The sequence below is a fragment of the Furipterus horrens genome, unplaced genomic scaffold, assembly GCF_987537825.1.
Source record: "Furipterus horrens unplaced genomic scaffold, mFurHor1.1.pri manual_scaffold_7, whole genome shotgun sequence".
In the NCBI taxonomy this organism is placed as follows: domain Eukaryota; kingdom Metazoa; phylum Chordata; class Mammalia; order Chiroptera; family Furipteridae; genus Furipterus; species Furipterus horrens.
In genome coordinates this window covers 71,932,289-71,954,556 of record NW_028327177.1, presented here as the reverse complement: position 1 = coordinate 71,954,556, position 22,268 = coordinate 71,932,289, and the positions used below count along the sequence as shown (strand labels likewise).

The following is a 22,268-nucleotide window of genomic DNA, read 5'->3' as shown; positions in this document are numbered from 1 at the left end:
CTGAATGGTTTTGAGATGATAATACCAAAATTCTTAGTTGAAAATTGAGCTCTTAAAATTTCCTTTAAGAATTGGAAATACACTTAAAAATGAAGCTCTCCATGCTGTCAAAATCAGTACCAGTCAAAATCAAGTCATTGAGCCCTGACCCATGTGGCTCAGTTGGTTGGGTGTCATCCTGCAAAGTGCAATGTCAATGGTTTCATTCCTGGTCAGGGCACACGCCTAAGTTGCAGATTCAGTCCCTGGTCGGGGCATATATAAGAGGCAACCAATTGATGTTTCTCTTCCTGTCTTTCTCCCTCCTTTCCCTTCTCTCTGAAATATTAATTAATTAATTAAAAAATAATTTAAAAATCAAGTCATTGAAAAGTTGTCTCAAAATTCATACTGTTGCTATCACTTAATAACTTCAGGTAAGACTTATCATCCTAACTGATAGTTCCATTTCAAGAGGCAAAAGTCACTTATAGAATGGGAATTATATCTGAGACAGGAAGGAGGAGTGTGATAAAGTTTGAGAATAAGAAAGGCATAAAAAAGAAGTTGTCTAAGACAGGTGGCCCTGGAATATGGCAAAGAAAAGCACTGTTTGTTTTAAGAATGGTTTGTGTGACTTCCATTATCACTTTATTGCAAATGCTCATAAAGCAGCGATTTTTTAAAGCGGCTTACAGTTAGGTCATCACTCCTGAAGGTTTAGGGAGTGGTCATGAAGTTCATTTGAGGTAGAAATACATTGTTTCTTACGAAGTACACTAGGTCACCTACAAGGGATCTCTTTTATGAATAGATGAATGCCCTGATTACTTATATCTCTGTAGGAGGTGGTGGAAAACTGATGCTCTAAAATTTTTACTAGGTTAAGAAATTATGTTTAGTGGCCCTGCAACACACAAAGATAGGTCTGCAACATGTGAATTGTGCTATTTCCTTGAAGTTATTAATTTTTATATTGTATATAAACATGAAGTGATCATCAAAACTAAAAGGTCAAACATTTAGTATTTTAAAATTCCCTTGATAATTTACCTGTACTTATTTATGACAATTCAAAAAGTCTATGGTATATTTTTATTATAGCTGTTTTTACTTATACTTCAGTCTCCTATATTTTCCCATTAGTATTACTTGTGTGTCAGAAAGTTTTCTCTACCTTCAAACATTTATTTACCATCAGTTTGAGTTCCTGGGAATGCAGACAGAGGAGAAGTTAATGGGGTGGAGGTATGACTGGCCTCTAGAGCTGGGAACTGTGCTGAAGATGGGACAGGACCCAGAAAGGTGCCCCATAGCAAAGACTGCCTGTCACAGGTGTCTCCCAGAGAGCAGAAAGGGCCAGGATCACAGTACATGCCATGCTCATGGGTTAGCCTAAATGAAGGCACTCAGCTGAATGGTCAGTTTTTCCTCAAAGGGAGATCTAAGCTGCACAACTCCATGGCTGCCACATGTGCATACATATTCAAAATTCTCTGCTTACTTGATAATACTGTGGAACTGGAAAAATAGGTTCTCTTAAAAAGGTCTGTGACCTCCAAAGTTGAAAGATTATTCAAATGTCTTGAGTAACAACTTATAAGCAGAAATTGTAACTTAATTCAAACAATTCACACTGACATAGATCAGTGTACAATAATTAAGCATTTATTATTAACCTTGTTTAACTGCCTGGGTAATAAGCAAATTTGATCAGTAAAATATTGTATTGTATAATAATATGTACCATTTATTGGGGGCCGTGAGCTAGATATAGTATTGGTATATTGTATATATGATCTCTGATATTTCCAGAAATCTGAATGAGAAGTGTATCTTAAGTACAAATTAAAAAAGGAAGGCTTATATTTAGTGACTTTACCAAGATCTCACAGCTAATCATTGGAAGAGCTATCACCACCCCCATCTCTCCACCAGTTCTATCTGATTTCAAAGCTGTTGAATACTCTTAAACCAAATCTAAGGAAGAAAATATTCTTTATGACAGTTTTTAAAATCCCTGAAGCATTCTCAATTATCAGTGTCAATTTATAATAAGCCAAATAAACAAAGGTTAGTGAGTAATCTAAGTACAGCCTTCTTTTATATGAAGAATATCTAGTCATTAAAGAATTTATGTTCTCAACTTTTCTGTAAAAAAACCACATAGTAAAAACCTTTGGCTTTGCAGATCATATGGTCTTTATTATCACTGCTACACTCTGTCATTGTAGCTTAAAACCAGACTAGACAATATGTAAATAAATAGGTGTGCCTGTGTTCTCATAAAATTTTATTTACAAAGACAGGCAGCAGCTGTTGGCCCTAGATTACTGACCACTGTAATTGAAGGTACAAAATATAAATATGTAAGAGTGTTGTGGACTCTGAGGAAACAACAATGCAGTTGATTTTTAATTAATAAACTATGAAAGATATTTGATGACTGAGGATACAGTGAATAAGGCATGAGCTTAAGGCGCTGGATTAATTAATAAACATTTTCAATAATAAATGTGCAGTCATCACTTGATAAAGGGGAAGGAAGCAGGAAATCAGCAATTCTAAAAGCAGATGAAATGTAAATGTGTTCAGTTAAGAGAGGCAATTTGGAATAGGAAGTTGAGTGCTGAATTAAATACCTGGATTAGAGTAAAAATCTAGCAATTGTTGTATGGTTTTAAGCATGCCACTTCTTCAACCTGTGAAATAACTGTCGTAGGCTGGATTCCCAACCATTTTTCTGATCCAGAACAGATGAACAATATAATGCACTTTATTAGTGACAGTGACTCATTTCAAAGGTGCTAGGAAAACAGGTATGATTCAGCCTTCATATGAGGGAGGCCCTGTCCTCTTCGTAAACATTTTAAAAAGTCATTATCTTTTCCTTGTAGAAATAAGCATGTAATTTAACAATTGTTCGTGGAATTCTTTGCTTAGTGTCTGGCCCTCTCCTGCACAAGAGTGAGGGCCTCGAGTATTTCCATCATTGTGTCCACAGCTCCCTCAGTGACTGGCTGAAATAGGCTCTTAGTGAACAGATCTGAGATGAATGGGTAGGGAAATGGATGGATAGATGGATGGATGGGTGGGTGGATAAAGTTGCTTTGTTTGTTTTTTGACAAAGTTTCTCTGTCTTTAATCAGGCTTTCCTCTACTTTCTGCAAAGGACTATGTCAGTAGGACCAGTTTTTTCCACTTGCTCCTGACTATATCAGCCTCCTGTGAAATTCAGTAAATGCCTTCTTTCTGCCAAACAGGCAATATTTTCCTTGAGAACCAAAATCCACCTCTCCTATGTTAAAAACAAAACAAAACAAAACAAAACAAAATAATTTAATGTGAATCTCACAAACTCAAAATCTAAGAAGTAGAAATAAAGTCACTTCAGCTTCATCATGTGAAAATCTTACCTCATCAAGATACAAAAGGAATTGTATAATTGTATTATTTTTAGTAATTACTAGAAAATTAAATGTGTAACTCATAATTAGCATTGAATTGTTTTCTTGGCCAAATACTCAGCAGCCAATATGTTTTATTAATTTTTTGTGTACAATTAACTGCTAGGATATCATCATGTGACCTGACAGCAAATGTTTGCTGCTGAGCTTTTTGTGATGCTTTGTTTTTAAAAGAGACTGTAAGTGCATTTAAAAAAAAATCCTCTGGAGATTGCTCTTAAAAGAAAAAAAAATTAAAAAATGAATTGAGATCTTATATAGCGAAAGTCTAATTGTTTCTCCCTGTTAATGATGAAAACACCAACAGTATAGGAAAATATTTTATTTTCAAAACACATTTTGAAAAAAAAGGGTTTTATACAATAATGAGAATTTCATGGGCAACATGTAAGCAAAGCTTCTGTGAACATTTTCATGCTACATGCTCCAGGGGAATCTTGTGCACTTTGATGGGAATACAGACTATGGAAAACAATATGTAGGTTCCTCAAAAAATTACAAGTGGAACTACCTTACAACTCAGTGATTCCACTTCGGGGTATTTATTCAAAGAATATAAAAACACTAATTTGAAATGATGTATGTATCTCCATGTTCATTGCAGTGTTATTTACAATAGCCAAGACATGGAAGCCAGTTGTAGATGTATCTTTATTTCTTAAGTTAATTTTGATTGGGTTCTTAAATAGTTATTCATTATATCTACTTTTGAAAATAATGTGGATGTTTCAAAAATAATGTCCTTGTTCCAGATGTGACTGCTGTGACATTATCATGTGGATTCCATGGAAAATCATTTTTAATGAATTGTTAATTGATATATTGTAATTTCTGACATTGAATTAGTATATTCTGCATTTGCACTTATTTCATACAGGTAACAAATATTGGGTGTTCAAGGACACAACTCTTCAGCCAGGTTACCCTCATGACTTGATTACTCTTGGAAGTGGAATTCCCCCTCATGGTATCGATTCAGCCATTTGGTGGGAGGATGTTGGGAAAACCTATTTCTTCAAGGGGAACAGGTCAGTACACACTTCACCTGAGGAAAGCAGTTCAATAATGTTTAGAGAAACTGATATTTATAGTCTGTCATAAGCACGTACTGTTGATGAAAGAATTGGTTGTACGGATATCAACATAAGAATTATCGATATCTGGAATTGAAAATGTTTTGAACATATTTCAAAATAATAGTCACCATAAATCTTCCTCTACTATACCCAGATAATGTAACTTTCCTATGAATTTAAATATGTAGTATATATTCTTTCTCTTCTCTGTTATCTTAACATGCATTAAAGATGTGGAGACAGTGTATCCCCACTCTTGCAATGCATTTTCTTATAATTTTACTTCTTTTATTTAAGAAGTTTTATTTAGCAAAGGCTTTTCTTGTTTTTATATTAAAAGTTAGATATTTACACTGTCGTAGAGCTCATTATGAACATTTTAAAATAATTTCATTATATTCCTTAGGACACTATTTAAGTACCAGCAATAGATGTTATGAACTAGCTAAACTATCAGTGAACTAAGTACTTTTAGCTTGAAGTACAATATTCCTTACCTGCTATGTTCTCATATTTCTTTCCCTTTTATGACATTACTAACAGGGTTTGTAAAAATTAAGTGAATCGTTAGTCTTATTACTTACAGTAGCTAATACATACACATGGTTCCACCTCTGCCCACTGTGTTAACACGTATTACATGCAAAATAGAAAGTGGAGGCTATATCTTTTATTAATTTCAATTAATATTAGGTTAAGAAGTAAGACAGATGAAAACTCAATTTTAATTACACTATTACTAGTTGGGTCAAAATGTGACATTCATTAAGGAACCTCATTGGTAGGTTATTCAAGGAAATTTAAAACACAGATGTACACATACACACATGTATATACATACACATACACATGCATGTGAATAATAGGCTTTAATGTCCAACAAACTAGATTTGAGTCTCCCTTCTAATACGTATTAGCATAACTTAATGCTATAAAATGATTCCAACTTTAGGAAGGGATATAAACCTTGCTTACTTTGTAATTTGCAGTTTTTGATTGCAAATAATTTCAAACATTGAGCTTTGTCTTTGAACCCAAAGATCCTATAATTTGCCTTTCTGGATTAGAATGCATACTTTTAAATTTATTCTGTTACTAGCTTTGCATACATTAGATTTGTATATATTGCTATAGAAAAATGTTAACAGATTTTGCTCAATATTTCTTATAAAGTCAAAAAAGAAAAAAGTTTCATTGAACAAAAATTTTATTATTTACTTACAGCCACAAAACATACATGGCTCTGAGAAAGAAACAGATATGGTAGAGCAGGAAAGGAGAGTGGAGAAATCAATTCACAGTGGTTGGTGCCCACTAAGGAAAGGAAGTCTACAGCCCTACAGCATTGTCTCTAAAATGACAGCCCTCAACTGGTTTAATTGCTTAGGACTAAGTTCAGCACTAGTGGTTGGGGAATTTTGTTCAGGGATTTTTTCTCCCCCCCCCCCTTTTTTTTTTCCAAAAGAAATGAACTCACATAGAACAGAACAGAACAGGAAAGCTTAGCTGTATAGTTCCCATGAGAATTTCATAGATGATCCTAAAACCACCATGTCATTACCAAACAGCCTTTTTCACACCTGTAGGTATTATTTTTTTAATTTTTTCCATTCTAAAAATTTAGCACTTATTGAAAAAGTTAAATTTAGAAATTAAATGTAGGCCACTTCAAATAAGTTAACTCAATGAAGATTAGATATTAAATTTATAGTAGAATAAAGACTGTAGTAAATGAGAAAAGGAATTTAATTCATTCATTTATTTGAGAAGCGACATGCAAATACAACAAAATGTACAGAAGTATTATTTTAATTTTCAGTTCTGTTTAAATAACTTCTTTACAGGTTTTAAAATATGTAAGCAAGATTTCAGTTAATTTCCTTATATAAAAAGATTTGTAAAAAGATTAATTCATATTTGTCTAATTATATAATTCCAAAGTCACAACATTTTTGTATTTATAAATAATTCATCCTGGATTAAAAGTCAATGGGGAAGACATGAGCTCTCTAACTCAAACACAAACAACAATTGGTCGCCACTTTTTTATGAGGTATTGGGGAGTCTTTCTTCCCTACATTTATATTTACAGTACTTGTTAATTTTAACGTTTTATATATTTTCTATGTATATTTTTGAGAAAAAGCATAATGTAAATTTATTTGTCTTTACTTATTTCTACCTCTTCTTCCGCTGGCATCTTTCTGCTTAAAAAATGGTGGAAAGGCACAAGCTTGAGATACTTGATGTATAAATTGGATTGTAAGCAAGGCCCTCATGAAATCTCCTAAATGTAGAGATAAAGAAAATGAAATGGTTCTTTAAAGAGCTCTGCAGTTTCTGACAGAAATTTCCAGCTTCTCTGTTTCATAGATAGCATGGACCTCGTCCTCAGGTTCCTCCTTGCCCGTTTCTTCCTGTGCTATAATTTGATACTTGAATGCACTCAGATCAAGGTACAATTCAGCTCTAAAATGTTGTTTCTACATCATCTTTCAGCATCTTCTCAGAACTGTGTCCAAGATTCTATTGCCATATTTCATTATAAGCTTAACCTTTGAGAAATTTAATATATTTTCACATATATAGATCAGTTTGCTTTGTTTGTTTATTTATTATTTTTCTGGTTACCACTAGAAGTCAAACATTTATTTCTTCCAGCTTAAATTATGTGTTTATGAAATCATTATTCAATGTATGTGTTTTTTTAAGTAGTTATCATAGTATAAATGGATAATTTCAGTTATGTTGCACTTTTAAGATTGTACCTGAAGAGTGAGATTTTGTATGATTACTTGGGTAGGAAAAACAGAGTGGCTCTCATGTTTGTGGTAACATAACAGAAACAAGTAACCTAGACTCTGTGTAAAGAAATGAGACAGAGAAAGAGGAAGCATTGCTGAGTCCCGTGAAATAACCCTTGGGAGCACTTTTGTTCAGCTGGAGTTCAGTATCCAGCAACACCACATTAAAGTAGGTCATTCAAGAATTGTCTATACCATGTTTTTCTTCTCATGGAAGGAATTTAAGAAAATGTTCTATATTATTTTGATACATGCACAACTTTTGTTTCTTATGGATGTGACTCATGATCAAGTCTAAAAAATAATGAATAAATCTCATCTCTAATCATATTTTATTTTGAGGCACTGATTCCCTATGCTTCTCTCAAAGAATCAGCAATTTAAAGTCATAATTCTATAGATAGCAATCACTGATTTATCAGAAGGAAAACTATGAGGTTCATTAAAATAGCCTTTATCATTTTCTGACAATCCTGCACAAAATTCCAAAATTTATTCCATTGTAATATCTAGATTTTAAACCCATTAAATGGTTTATTTACACAGTGTTCCACTGAACACGCTAATATACTTTTCAATGAACCCATAAGCTTATTTTGCAGACAAAAAATAATCAGTGGAATAAGCTTTCTGTTCATGTTAAAATATGTTCAAAGATATTAGAAGTTAAAATGCAAACCTGTATTTTAAATAAGCCTTGGAACGTTTAGAAGGCAGCTCTGGACATAGAGCATGTCCAGAGCTCATCACAATCGAGTATACTGAATATATATCAAAGCTGGCACACAGCAGATAACCTGAAGGTCTGAGCCTACACTGAGTTCTTCACAAATTGTGAAATGGTCCCAAATTAGAGTATTATCTTATCTTCTAGCAGAGAGGGAGAAACGTGTTTATTCCAACAAAATCATACCAGAATTATGTTCCTGCAAGAGTGTATAATAAAATTCATATTCCATTAATATTTCCTTGGAATGTGATCATCATGAATCTTACATTCCTGGAATGTAATTTAGGTGTCAGAGGGTAAAAGGATGGATGCCTGATAGAACTATGGAGGAAGAAAATCATACAAGTGAAGATTAGGAATTTGAGCAGTGAGAGAATAAGAATGTCAGGTGGATTAACAAAGTTTGCTCATCAAGGGAAAACGAGCAGTGATGTGGTAGAACACCAGACTTAACCATGAATCAGAGTGTTTGTTGCAGCTCTGCAACATTCAAAAGGAGGAAATACGACCAACTCATTACATTTGAATAATATAACACCTGATGTTTTGTCAGTGAAGGCACTGAGTGATGGTGTCATCATAGGGTGCATCATAACATGCAATCTAAAAGATTGTGGAGTAATCATAGAGAAGATAAAATAATGTATATTTATATAAATTTACTTTATAACTTACAAAACCCTGCAGATTCTGTGAGTGTCATTATGCGAACATTGTAATCACTGCTCTTGGAGAACAAACCTGATTCCTAAGTACGTATGATCACACATATAGGTGTGATCCCATTATCCCTAGGATTTTAAATTATTCCAAACTTTTATGTTAGCTAAAAACAAAAACTCTTTAAGTTTATGTCATCTGAAACTGCCATTTATTGCAAAAATAAATCTCTTATGGATGGAAACACCCTGCCTAGTAAACTTTGACACGGTGAAACGTCCCAATTTTTAGAGGCATAAACTATGAAGAAAAAATATTTCTCAGTTTCCATGAACTAAGGGATTTAACAGTTTCTCTGGGAGAGATTTTCTTTATGGTCAAGTGCAGGAACCAACCAGTTAACCTATATGACTATTGTAAACCCAATTGAAATATTTCCTTGAGAAAAGAGAGCTGAAGGTTTTGAGTGGAATCCCAGCCCTATTAACCAATGTGTGTTTATCACAGAATGTTCTGTGAAAAAGAAATATTCATAATAATTTAGAAGCAGATATTTCCATGAACACAGTATGAATGCAAACAAATTTCAGCACTGGAAGAATGATGCTCTGCCAACTTCTCCTCCTCAGAAAGATAGGCCCAGTCACTGTGGTCTCAGCTCAATGCCTTTCCAGAAGCGTCCCAATCTGTGATCTTTTCTCACCTTCTGTGTGATAACAATCTGTGACACACATCTGTTACCCTGTGTTTCCTTCAGGGCAAAGTCAGCCTGTGGCTGATGTATTGGAACTCTTTCTGAAATAACCCTTTATCCTTCTTATGTGAGCACTGAAGATGGAGGAAATGCTAATATATCCGATGTTACTTGCATGAGGTTTGTAGGAATCTAGAGAAAAACCCTCTTCACAAGGTCCCACAGCTCAGTAGGTGAAGGATCCTCCCCCACCTTGGAATAGGAATAGGAAAATACCCAGATAAGACCAGAAAAAATTTTTTTCATGGTTTCAACCAAAATGCCTAATCCCAAGTTTATGCATAAAGTGTGTTGTTATTCCCCAAACCTGTTGGCCAAACACTAGCTTTAGTAGATGATTACAGATGTTTAAAAATGGTTGTCAAAAAATTTGGGAAACATATTTGTTATTTGCAGAGGAAAAAGTAGAGACTTTAAAATCAGATAGAACTTGTTATAAAACTACCTGTCATTCATTGTCTTCCAAGAACTCTCCTTTTTCATATAGGGACCATGATTTCCATCTCAGAGGTATTGTGATTAAGTCAAATATTACCTAGATCATTCTGCCTGCCCTAAGATAGGCTATTAAACCATCAATCCTTAGAATATTCCAGACATCAGTTTGTTTGACTCTGAGGACATATGGCCAATCAGTAATCCAGAGTCATGGAGCTCACAGTTTGTCCCTTGGATGTCCTGTGAAGGGTTAGGCATCTAAGAGTCCTGACTTTGCCTTTATCTGTTTTTCTGTTCATACACTGAGGTCTCGAGTCAAGACCTGCCCACAGTCCACACTCAGACACCTGGTTGCCTCATGCACAACTACACTCTGATGTCAGCAGGCACCTGAGCTCAACATACCTAGGACCAGACTCATGATACCTAAGTACCCTCAGATGCTCCCCATCCCATCTGCACTGAATAGCTGAGTTCTTCCCCCAGACAACCAGGCCCACTTGCTCTTTGCTCAGACATCAGCTTATTGCATGCCCCTTTCTGTTCTCTTAACCCATATTGCTAGATAATTTGATCAGCTCTGTTTTCTTAGTAGATATTGCCACCTGCTAGCATAGTATGTGTTTTTTTGACAAGTTGGTTTTTTGCTTATAACCTCTAACATATCCTAAAATGTAAGACTGACCAGAGCAAGGGCATGTCTGTTTAGTTCAACATTGTATTTCTAGCACTTACAATAATGCCAGGCACATAACAGGTACTCAAATATGTATTGAATGAATAAATGAATCAAGATTGTTTGAAAAAAGGTTCTGCTGCCTAAGTATGATTGTTAAAAATGGAAACCTCAGATTTATACATGGGTTGATGCTACCCTTTTGAGCTGTAAATATACTTAGCTAGCATTTTTTATTAATTTTAGCAGACTAAATAAATACACAGTAACATACCCCATTTTCACATATGCAGGAAAGGAAACAGAACAAGTGCTTTGGTTCCACTGTCTTTTCAGTGATTTAAATCAGTTCTGAAAATCATCACCAGATATACAGGTGGCACACAGCAAGGAGAGTGGATATTAGCTACTGCTGTCAGTTTACATCATTTCCTTCCCTATGCATGTGTTGTTGTTGTCTTTATTCTTTTTAGGTATTGGAGATACAGTGAAGAAATGAAAACCATGGACCCTGGCTATCCCAAACCCATTACAGTTTGGAAAGGTATCCCTGACTCTCCCCAGGGAGCATTTGTGCACAAGGAGAATGGTACGCAGCATATGAATTATATACTTCGTGATTTATTACATATTTCCATATTGCATTGTAGCTTTTCACATTGTTAAGTCATTAGAAAGTGCCATACCAGGACTACATTGTACTGTATTACCATGTATATGAACTTCCTCAATTTACATTTAATTTCAGCTCCAGATGTTTTTAACTGCAATTTATTTATTTTTTAAATGAAGGTAATTTTTTAAATGGAGGATGTGGATATCTTTGAAGTAAGGTCACCTATTTTTCTTTTAAAAATTTGTGTGAAAATAATAACACATCATGGGACAGGAACGGATCACAGAGAAATAAGTTGTAAGTGCGGCTGAGGCACAGAGACACCTGGAAACGGGGCATACTAAAGAGGTAACTTTTCATGTGTGTCTTTGGCTGAGACTGTCAACAGACAAGGAAGATACCAGCTCAGAACAGCCAAGCATGATTGCTTAGTAATGAGAAACAGGTGAGAGTTTCCCAAGACCCCTGTGCTCACTCTCAGGATTTGAGATTCAGCCAGATCCTAAGTGGGAAGTTAGCCAAGCAATGGATAATCCATACTCTCTGATGTTGGCATATGTCAAGGCTGAACACATCTCTCCTTGTGCAGGGATTACTAAATAGGACTAAACCATGATAATAATAATTCAAAATAAAATCTGAACACGGTGTCCCAGAATAAAGGAAGGGAAAGTCATCATTCTGAAATGCATAGGAAAAAAATACACCTCATCAAATGATCTATAACAGGAACCAGAAGAAAATTATACCAATGAGGGTCCTCAATGGTATGAAAAGTCTATAACATGCATACAAGAATAAAATATACATTACTTGCAAGAACAAAATTACCTTCTCAGAAAGAGAAAAAGTTTCTTTATATTCAGAAATTAATGTTTTATTTTCACATAGCAAAGAATAAGTTCATAAAATACTAACAGTGACACAAAGCATGTTGGGAAAATCAGTGCTTACAGATGCCAAAAAGCTACAGATGATACTTCATCACATTTGTGTCTTCTGGACCTAATCTGGTCCACCCACTCTTTGATACCTTTCAACATGAGCTCCCATTTCATCTTTCAGCAAATCCTCTTGAATATCCTCTTTTGGGACCTGATCCCATCTCACTCAAAATCTTGGATTACAGCCATCAATTTACATGCCTGTTATAACCTCTTCAAAGGCAGTCACACAGTAACCATTCAATAACTGTTCTTTGTTGAAATTAATTTTATCCTTTCCATTACTTTAAAATTTCACTCCCTGAAGTGGAAATCTATTTGTCTGAAATCCTTGTTCTGTAAGCAGCAATATCAATGAATCTGGAAGATCTCATAATCTACCCACTGCAGGCCTTCTGGTTTTTGTTCTTGCCGTTGCTGCTATTGTGTTTGTTTTTTTGGTTTCTACTCAAATCTCAAGTGTGGCTTTTTACTTTCAACTCAGACTTTTCAGTTTTTTCTGTTATGTTTGTATGAAATAGAGCAAGCTCAAATTATCAGGTAAACACATTTGTATTTATATTTAGACTCAAAATAATTCCTTGTAAGGCTAAGTCCATGCAGGTGATATTTGTTAGCCATCAAATCAGAGATGGTTCAGTTCCGAAATGATTTGTCTATTCATCCTTCCATCAATGTCAGAATTTCTTCCTTGGAATTCTCTCCTAATAATTTTTTAGAATTCTTTAAATTCAGCTATAGATTTTTGAAGGATATTTTTGTATTAAAGTGGAATATGCTTTCCTGAAAGACACACTGATATTAATTCTGCCACCTTGACCAATGAAATATGGCCAAGAGATGCCATTTATTAAGTAGCTGCCATGTATCTGTTGTGCTATATGAAGTCATTATCTAATTTAATTGTCCAACACAAATACCTCTTCACATCACTTATTATTATCAATAAATTGGGAAAGCAATATCAGCTAGTTTCAAGTAACTTTTTATGATAATGAAAGTATTAAGATTACATATATAAGGTTAGAAGATAGAACATTCTAGCCTCACAGAATGTGCTCAAATACACCGTCTTCAAATAAGAGGAAATGTTAAAACATCTTTTTCTACATTATATTATTAAAGTAACTGGTGGTCCCTTGTGTTAGGCTCAGTGTTTCACTTTGTCTCACTAGACAAGCCCAGACTTTCTAGAAATGTAGCTTCTTGAGCTATCAGACTCCTGGTTTTCACCTGTAATCACCTTAATAGTTTTCTTATTTTCCTCTTAGTTCTCAGTCCCCCAAAAATAACTTCAAAAATCCAAATGATATTTGACTAATGCAGAATAGAGTGGAATGATTTCTTCTTAGCAATCACTATTCAACAGTGTTTTAAGCAATAACAGGCATTCTTTTTTTAATTATTAATTTTTTAATTACAGCTGACCTTTAATGATGTAACTTATGAAGTGATCCCTCTATAAGTCTAATATCCACCTGACACTATACATAGTTATTACAATATTATTAACTGTATTCCCTTTATATCCCTGTGAGTTTTTAACTTATACTAATTTTGTAGTAAAGAATATATTCACCTTCCTTCAAATTGTTTCTACGTTAACTGCTGTCTAGCCCACCTCCTAGGTCTTCTATATTCTCTCCTTAGAAAATGCAATTTTAAGGTTAATGTAAGATTTTACTTTTAACACCATTGCATTTTATGTTGCCAATTGCAGCCCCAGTTTTAGCCTGTGAATTTCTCACAATATGATAATAGAGGTAAAAATTATTCTGAAGTAGCTACTCTTAGTAAACATAACATCTACAAGATATTACATCAAATCTACTCTTAAAAAGGAAAAAATGAGTACATAAACATTTTCTCAACCCACTGACATTTCATAAATGGAAAAAATTCCTAAATTACACACTGAGATGAATTTTGTGGGATTAAGGTATGAAAATTTTTATTAAAAATATTTTATTCTACTTCTTTTCAAGTACGACATTTTTTTCTCTAACTCATACCCACTAGACTTCTTATTTCTAGCACATGTACTCAGTAAACTAAATTCTACTTCTGTATTTGGAGTGTGCTATGTAGAATTGGCCTCCAGACCCGATAAACAGCAAAATGGAAACTTCTGAACTTTAGTATGATACCCTGTAATTTCATAGTGATTAGCTTGAGCTAAAAGGTGAGGACACTTCAGCTGTTAGTTTCCAGACTGAAAGAAGTGTGTTCACCTATTTGGAAGGTCCACTGAATTCTAGATCAGTGCCATTATTGAATGATAATTGCCCAATAGACTGTCACTCGGCAAGCCCTCCACATTGCTTCATCCAAGCTTGTTGAGTAATTGCATTGAATTCATTAGCATGATCAAATACAGCCCCCTGTAGAAAAATTTGAACCTACATACACCTGTTTTCACTTGGAAAGTTGCTCTGATTGCAAAACTGCTTTTTGCTGCAATTGAACAGAGTGACTTTCAAAACAAAGTGACCTGGAATTACACTGTCCTGGCCAAAATTTTTTGAGAAATGTCAGAGTTTTCTGGTTGTTTGTTTGTTTGTTTGTTTCAGGAGTGATATCTATCAGAGCCTGTTCTGTTTAACCAAAGAGTATTTGTTCAAACACAAGAGATGTCTGAAGAACCCAATCTTAGACAAATCTTTACTGTGCAGGTTCTAGAGCTACACCAAGATTTCACCAGGACTTGGGCTATTTATTTCATCTCTGCCTCAGTACCTTTGCCTGGAAAGTATAGGTAACTAATTCTACTTGACAGAGTGGTTATGAGATTATAAAATGTCATTTACTAAGTTTTTAACACAGGACTTCTTCGTCCAGAGTAAGTGCTCAGTCACATAGGAAAAAGAAAACCCTCATTAATGACTATTAACTCTAAAGTAGACATACTATTCAAAATAGATATAATACCTCCCAAAACATAGTTTTTAAGTAATTATGACATTAAAACATTTATTTTGTTTTCATGAATTTTATCTCAAATCAAGAATTAAATCCAAGAGGTGTAGTCATAAAAAATTGGTATGAAGGAGTTATAAACAGAAAGAAAAAAACTGGATATGTGTTCAACAAAAACAATGAAAATTTAGAGACTACTCCTAAAAAAGACATACGTATCTGTAGTTTAATTGTCACCAACTTGCAGAGTCTATTATTTGCGTCTCTAATGGTTTGGAACATAAATTATATGTATTGCCAGATCCTTGAGCTTCCCCCATACCACCTTCTCCCCCCATGAAATATATATTAGTTTGAATTATTAAATGTAGAATTGTAGATATATTTATATGCTACTGATTCTTTATTCTAAAAGGGCTAATAAGGCTTTAGAAGTTCTGTAGAATATGATTAGGTGACATGAATCTAACATAGGCTAAGTGAATAAGGAAGTTATATAACGAGGCCAAAGACGGGACACTGTGCATGTGACCTAAAGCCAACAATGAGATCAGTGCACAAAATACTAGAAATGCCTGTTTATACATTAAAATTCCTAGCAGACAAAGGAAAACACATCTGGTCACATGACTTATGATTTGTTATGATTTCTGGTCCAAATGTCAAAGGCTAACCTGTTGTTTAGAAGGACCAGAGCTACTTCTGGTGCGAAGATGGTTAGAAATAGCCATGAGGGGTCTCCTGGAGAAGTCCCCTCTACATGTCCTTGGTCGCAGCCTGAGGCCAATGGAGCTTCAGTTTTTAAGGCATGGCAACATCTTCGGTGCAGGTGGATATTGTCACACTGGTGTGTTTTATATGCCTTTGGTCCTGTGATTTAGCAATGGATGGAATCTTGCCTGCAGTGTAAACAGATTACATGTATTCCACCTGGTCCTTCAACCCACGTCAGAGAACAGTTCTCTCTGGCTAGGCCTCCCCAGGCATCAGAGGACACAGTACCTGGGGTTCAGCAGCCAGATCCATCTCAGCACACAGCTGAGCTCAAAACAGTGTTTTCTTCCTGAATAAATTGAGGGGCCTTAACATACATCTTTTATGTAATCAAATGAATTAAAAGTCTGTACACATCCACTTTCACAAATAAGCGGTTCCTGTGTGTGTCGTTTCCCCTCTCCCCATCCTCAGGCTTTACGTATTTCTACAAAGGAAAGGAGTATTGGAAATTCAACAACCAGATACTCAAGGTAGAACCTGGATATCCCAGATCCATCTTGAAGGACTTTATGGGCTGTGACGGACCAACAGACAGACACAAAGAAGGACACAGCCTGCCAGATGATGTTGACATTGTCATCAAACTGGACCACACGGCCAGCACTGTGAAAGCCATTGCCATTGTCATCCCGTGCATCCTGGCCCTGTGCCTGCTGGTGCTGGTCTACACTGTGCTCCAGTTCAAGAGGAAAGGGACTCCCCGGCACATACTGTACTGTAAACGCTCCATGCAGGAGTGGGTGTGACATGGGGCTCCCAGCTGCTTTTCCTGGAGTTTGTGATCAACTTGAGATTTGAGACAAGAGCTGTTATGCTAGTTCCTAGCTCAGAGTGGGCTGGTGGCAGCCTGGTTCGGGGCTGACATTTCAAATCAGAGGGTTGCTGGTCCTGCACGTGAGTGGAAATTCAGTCGTGGGGATGCTTTCATGATGCACGTCCCGGCTGTCCCTCAGTCCCTTGTCTTTCTTTGTCTTTCCATTCTAGGCCTTTCCTCTGCACGCTTGATGCCCAGGACGTTTTCAGGAGTACTCCAGAAGAGGAAACTAAGAAAAAGATTCTTCCTAATTCTTTCAAATAGGATTGTCCTTCTGAAGTCTGAGCCCATTTCTTGGGTTGGGGCGTGGGGAGAAAAGCAAAACAGAAAACCCATGCATTTTTGCTTTACAGCCAAGAAAATTTTAAAAGGTTAAGCAAAACAACCCATAGTTGAACTTTCAGGAAAGTGGAAGACCCAGAACAGCTTTCTCTCCAAAGAAGAGTGTGCTCTGACCTCTCCAGGAAGTCTGCTGTGCTTGCCAGTGTAGGTGCAGCAGGACAGGACTGGGGAGCCATTCCAGCCAACAGGGGCCAAATTCTCTGCAATATAGTAACAGCCTTAATAACACTCCATTTTTTCATTTTCTATAGCTGTTCTCAGTGTCCCAGCCCATTTGTACTCAGAGCTGTACACAGACAGGACTTTGAATTGTTTGGAAGTTTTTCCAGACCCTTCCTGCCACCTTGCCTTGTCATTGTGGGACCTCCCTAAGCTGTTTTAGGCCATTGCCTTGGGCCTCCCCTGGGTCTGTCAGGACTATTCATTCTGTCAGAGTGAGAAGCAGTATGTCCCTAATGTTGTGTGAAGTGACAATTGCTTATAAGGCCATATGACATTATAATCCAGTGGTGGAGCCCTTTGAGAACTATCAGATCAGCTTTCAAGAGTCACAGGGTCATTGCTCTTGCTATCTGGTGAATTTTGAACAATTGAGCAATGGTGACAGCAGTCTCAGGTTCAGGAAGGTCAAGTTTTTAAAGCATATCTTATAACCCCATATAATGTTTAAGTGATTTCTGGTCCTACAGAAATGTGTCATGACAAACACAGGGATGTGACTTGCCAAAACATTTCCTGGCAAATAAAAAGGGATTTTATTAAGCATATTGTAAGAGTGAAATTTTATTTGAACAACCAATGATAATAGCCTAAGTCTTTTTCTTTGGTTAGACATACTGAGTTTCCATTTTAAAATCCATTGCATGGAGTTCAGTTTGCCTTGGGACATTGCAGTGCATATGGCCACTGTAAAGTGAATTGAAGTGACTGTCCTGCATGGTGGCCATAGTTCTCAAAGGGTTCATGTGGCTTCTGGCATCCAGCCATCTTTTTGGTCACTGACAGAGCCAAGACACCACCAAAGCATCTCACTATTGAATGTCATTTGTCCTAACATCAGCATCATGATTTTCATGTGACCTGTGGAGCAGGTTTGTATCAATATTTTTTTCCTAGAGAAAAGTCAGCAACTGACAGACCTCTTTATTGATTTTCAGGAAGCTGCTTCTCATGGGAAAGACTTTCCAGCCACAGAGCTGTGAACTCATTAGAGATGATCAGAGGGATGCACCCCATGACTCAGATACTGGCTTTTTGGGAAAGCCAGCTTCCTGGGAGATTAGCTTTGAAACAAGGAACAGCTTGCCTTGGCCTTGATTGTTGATCTGTTGACTGTCATTAACAACAACTTAAACATTTTCTTCTGTGAAAATTTCTCTTGAAGAGTCCTGTCCTATGTCTTTGCCCTTTGACCTTTAACTTGCAAACTGACAGAAACAAAAGGAAATCTGGTGTTGCTTCTCCGCTGGAGGGTTAATTGTTCTCTGAAAACCAGTGAGGGTGAGCTCTTTGCTTCTAGTGGAGAGGGGTGTGGGTGTCAAGCATGCAAACAGATGCTTGACACACTTGGAAAAATACCCTGGATGTAGAAGTGACATTTAATTTTCCTTTAATATAATTTCAAGTCTAAATTTATCATTTTAGTTCAAATATAAAACTATAAGGGAAAATAAAACCTCAAAATACTTGAATGGCCAGTATGGCTTTTATATAAAGCAGGAATTTTATACTTGTGAGAATTTCTTACTCATTTGCTAATGATACACATTTTCAGATGATGTTTAATGAGTGTAGGTATACATTCTTATTTGGAAATGGATAGTTTGGCTGCCTTGACTTTACATTTTTACTCCACATAGCATGAGAGTTAGAATGCCTTTTGGTTCAACATTTTATAATTGTGTTGGGGGAAACATTTTGTAATCATGGATGGCATGTTGCAGACAGAGTCTTGGAAACTGTTATTTCTTGCAACCTGGACATATCCAGTGTAAGGATAAGGGGAAAAGACCAGTTCAGAAAGAGAAATGGCTTTACAGCAAACATCATGAAATCCAGATGATTTGATGAGCTTTCAGAAATTCTGTGTATGAGGGCCAGTACCCCCCACCACCTGATTCCACACTTCCCATGTAGATGACTCCGGTGTTCTTGGGAGTTCATCGCATTATCTGAGCATGGAGGACAGTGTTTGCTGGTGGGAGGGTTTCATCCTTTTAGGACCTTGGTGTCCAGGAAGAAGTGACAAGAAATTACATTTTTCTGAAGACTGAACTGGGAACTATGTCATTTTGGGAAGTATAAATCATTGAGAAGTTCCATTAACCTATAAGGATAATTGATTTTCTTTCTTTAAAATGAGAAAGAAGCTGAATAAGCAGTCTTTTGTCCCTTTACTCATTTGTCACAAAATCCTGATTCATCTTAAGACTCTTAAGTGTATAAGGGCTAGAAAATAATGATGTGTTCAGAACTCAGCTGTGATGCTTTAATCCTGGAATGTCATAGGCAAGTGTGGGTGCATAGTTACCTTAATATGAGATGAGATGTAGGTGATAAGAAAAGGCATGTATGGCATCTCTCTTTACTAGAACCTTTACATTTTCAGGCTGTGACACTACAAAGAATTTTAAAAATGTTATGCGCAAGGTAATCACAGACATGGAGTTCCAGTGTTTATTGTGCACCTGACTCTCTGTGGTTGCTGACTCCTCTTTCACTGGGGGTTTAGGTAAAACAATCTCAATCCTAATGGAATCATGAAAGGGAGCATGACTCATTGATAGCAATTCAAAATCACCTTGGAATAAATTTCCATTGATTAACCACATAATGTAACAATTTCAGTATCAATAGAGATATACAATCTGTTAAACAGTTTCCGTCATCACATCACTAATATATGGATAGTTCAGACCTAGTGTTTCCCAAATTGAAATGAAGACACACTCATGAACACAAAATATAATATCTTCTGTTTCATCACTTTTTATTACTTATTATAAACACAAATGTTGACAAGGTTATGTTGCTTACATAAATTGACTACATAGTTTGTAATTTAGCCAAATATTGTTCTATGTATTACTAACAGGAATTAATTAAAATAGCCAATCAGTCTGTGTTCTCTATAAAGCAGTAAAACCACAGCAGACCTGGAGTGCAGGTGACTACTTGAACCATTGGCCCATTTTGGAACAAAGTGTCTGTAGACATGATGAGCAGAACAGGTGGGGGCACTGGTGCTCTTAACAGATGCAAAGGTAACAGATCAGTTAGAGAATTCTGTATGATACTAGTGAGAACAACTTCTGTTATAAATCAGAGAGCTTTCTGAATCAGAGAATAAATTACTAAGTAATAATTTACAAAAATAATTACTAAGTAGGAAAGGACAGAGACTGAATTAAACAAATATTACTTTTATTAGTCAGATTCCTTGTAATCCTTTTCTACTATTCATATCTTATATACTAGCTTCATCTCTCTTCTGTGGGTGATTTAAAAATGCAATATGGTGGATGAGGACATTCCCAGCTTCCCTGGTAGTTCCAACACATGGGTGATGTGTGGACTGGATCCTAGGGGTAGTAGTAAAACTTTCAAGTTTGCATATTGTACTGATATCCCTGGTCTGGTAAAAATGCCCACCCAACTTTAGAATAACTGGTGTGTCCATATTGACTAAACTCATTGAGCTATCTGAAGAGTAATGATGTCATAATTAGATTGAATTAACAGTTGTGAAAATAATGTTTTATAAGTTTTGGAATTATTTCCAGAAACTAATAAAGGCAGTGATTTACAGAAAGTACTGAGTCAGTGAGACTGTAACATAAGCTAAAACAAACTTGCAGATGGTGGAGAAATCCTTTTCAGCAAAAAGTTAATTTAATTTTCCCTGCTCTCAATAGCACATTCCAAAAAACCAAAGATGTCAAACAAAGACATGGCATCTAAACCAAAAATATTAAATTCAGATAAGCTCCTCCAAATGACTAAGTACAACCTCAACCATTAAGTTGTGTCATAAAAGATGGCAAGTGAATAATGTTATAGGATTTCATCATCTCATTGCACCCTTGTGAGATGGATTTGCTGTGACCATAGATTATGATGACCAGAGGATAGGGATCTATGTTATTGGTTCCATGTTGCCTAGGAGGGAACCACGGCTACATCAGAAGAGTTTCATCCTTTGTATTTTAAAAATTAGAACTTTATATGATAAAGAGTCCTAGCACTACATCATAAACATGAAAGCTAAATATGATATTGATTAGACATAAGGGAAATGGAAGAGGAGGAAAAATAGTCTTTTGTAAAATATAAAACCCTACTATAACACACTCCTTAATAGAACTGGAAATTTTATTTTAACAAGTATAAAATACTTCAGTCTTCACACCAGTGATGAATATGTGACCTACCAATGTCCATAATTAGTCAGGGATCAATAGATTCATTCTACATAAACACATCTGACATTAGGTGCCACCTTCTAGGCTACAGATGTGAACATGAGGTATTCAGTCACCTCAGCTGGAAAGACAGACAATGCTAGCCTCATCTGAGAAAAGCATTTCCCTAGGACAGAAATCTGCCTCTGTAATCATAGAACACTAAACATTTGGCATAGTAGCAAAGGAGCTGCCTTTGTGTCCTAGTCTCATTGAATTGTAATCTTGGTCATCAATGTGCTATTCAAATCATTTCTCATCTTTTCCATTGGTGTCATTTTGAAATGATGCTAAGATAGTTTAGATTAATAACATCCACTTACAAATATCTCAATATATTATATGTGCCTACTTTGAAATTTAAACCAATAGCATAGAAAGCCTAAGAACAAAGAATTACTTGGCAAATTTGCAGAAATTGAGTGAAAAATCAATGTGATTTTATAAAATTTCAGTCACTTTTCTGGTCAAGTCCTGAACTAGCAGCCTTTGATTCAGAAACACAATTGTCAGCTTGCAGCGAAACATGAGCTGCACTATTTTTAAAACAAGGCTAATTCTTTACGCTAAGCAAGGACATGAGATGCTGAGTGCTGTGACAAAGCACTTCACGGGCGGGTGCTCACAACGTCAGCCCTTGAAGGAAGATGAGGATGTAAGGTAACTCATGGTCAGTGCATAAGTATAAAAAGTTCCACATGAAATGTAGTCAGTTATGAAAGTATCTGAAGATTCTACACATTTTCAATTTTAAGAGCAGCATGTGTTAGCATATATCTTATGCTAACATTGGATTGTGAGTAAAGGTGAAGTTT

The 22,268-nt window shown here is 35.9% G+C and overlaps 1 protein-coding gene across 1 annotated transcript in view; it reads left to right on the top strand.

Annotated features, from left to right (window-relative positions):
• MMP16 (matrix metallopeptidase 16) overlaps positions 1-17,064 on the top strand; it is a 311,468-nt gene extending 294,404 nt beyond the window's left edge. Inside the window, exons 8-10 of the mRNA XM_090282917.1 lie at positions 4,324-4,474; positions 11,058-11,173; positions 16,249-17,064. Coding sequence (XP_090139043.1) covers positions 4,324-4,474; positions 11,058-11,173; positions 16,249-16,583 — 602 coding nt within the window. The 3' untranslated portion in view covers positions 16,584-17,064. The remainder of the gene's footprint in view (positions 1-4,323; positions 4,475-11,057; positions 11,174-16,248) is intronic.
• Positions 17,065-22,268: the final 5,204 nt, after the last annotated feature.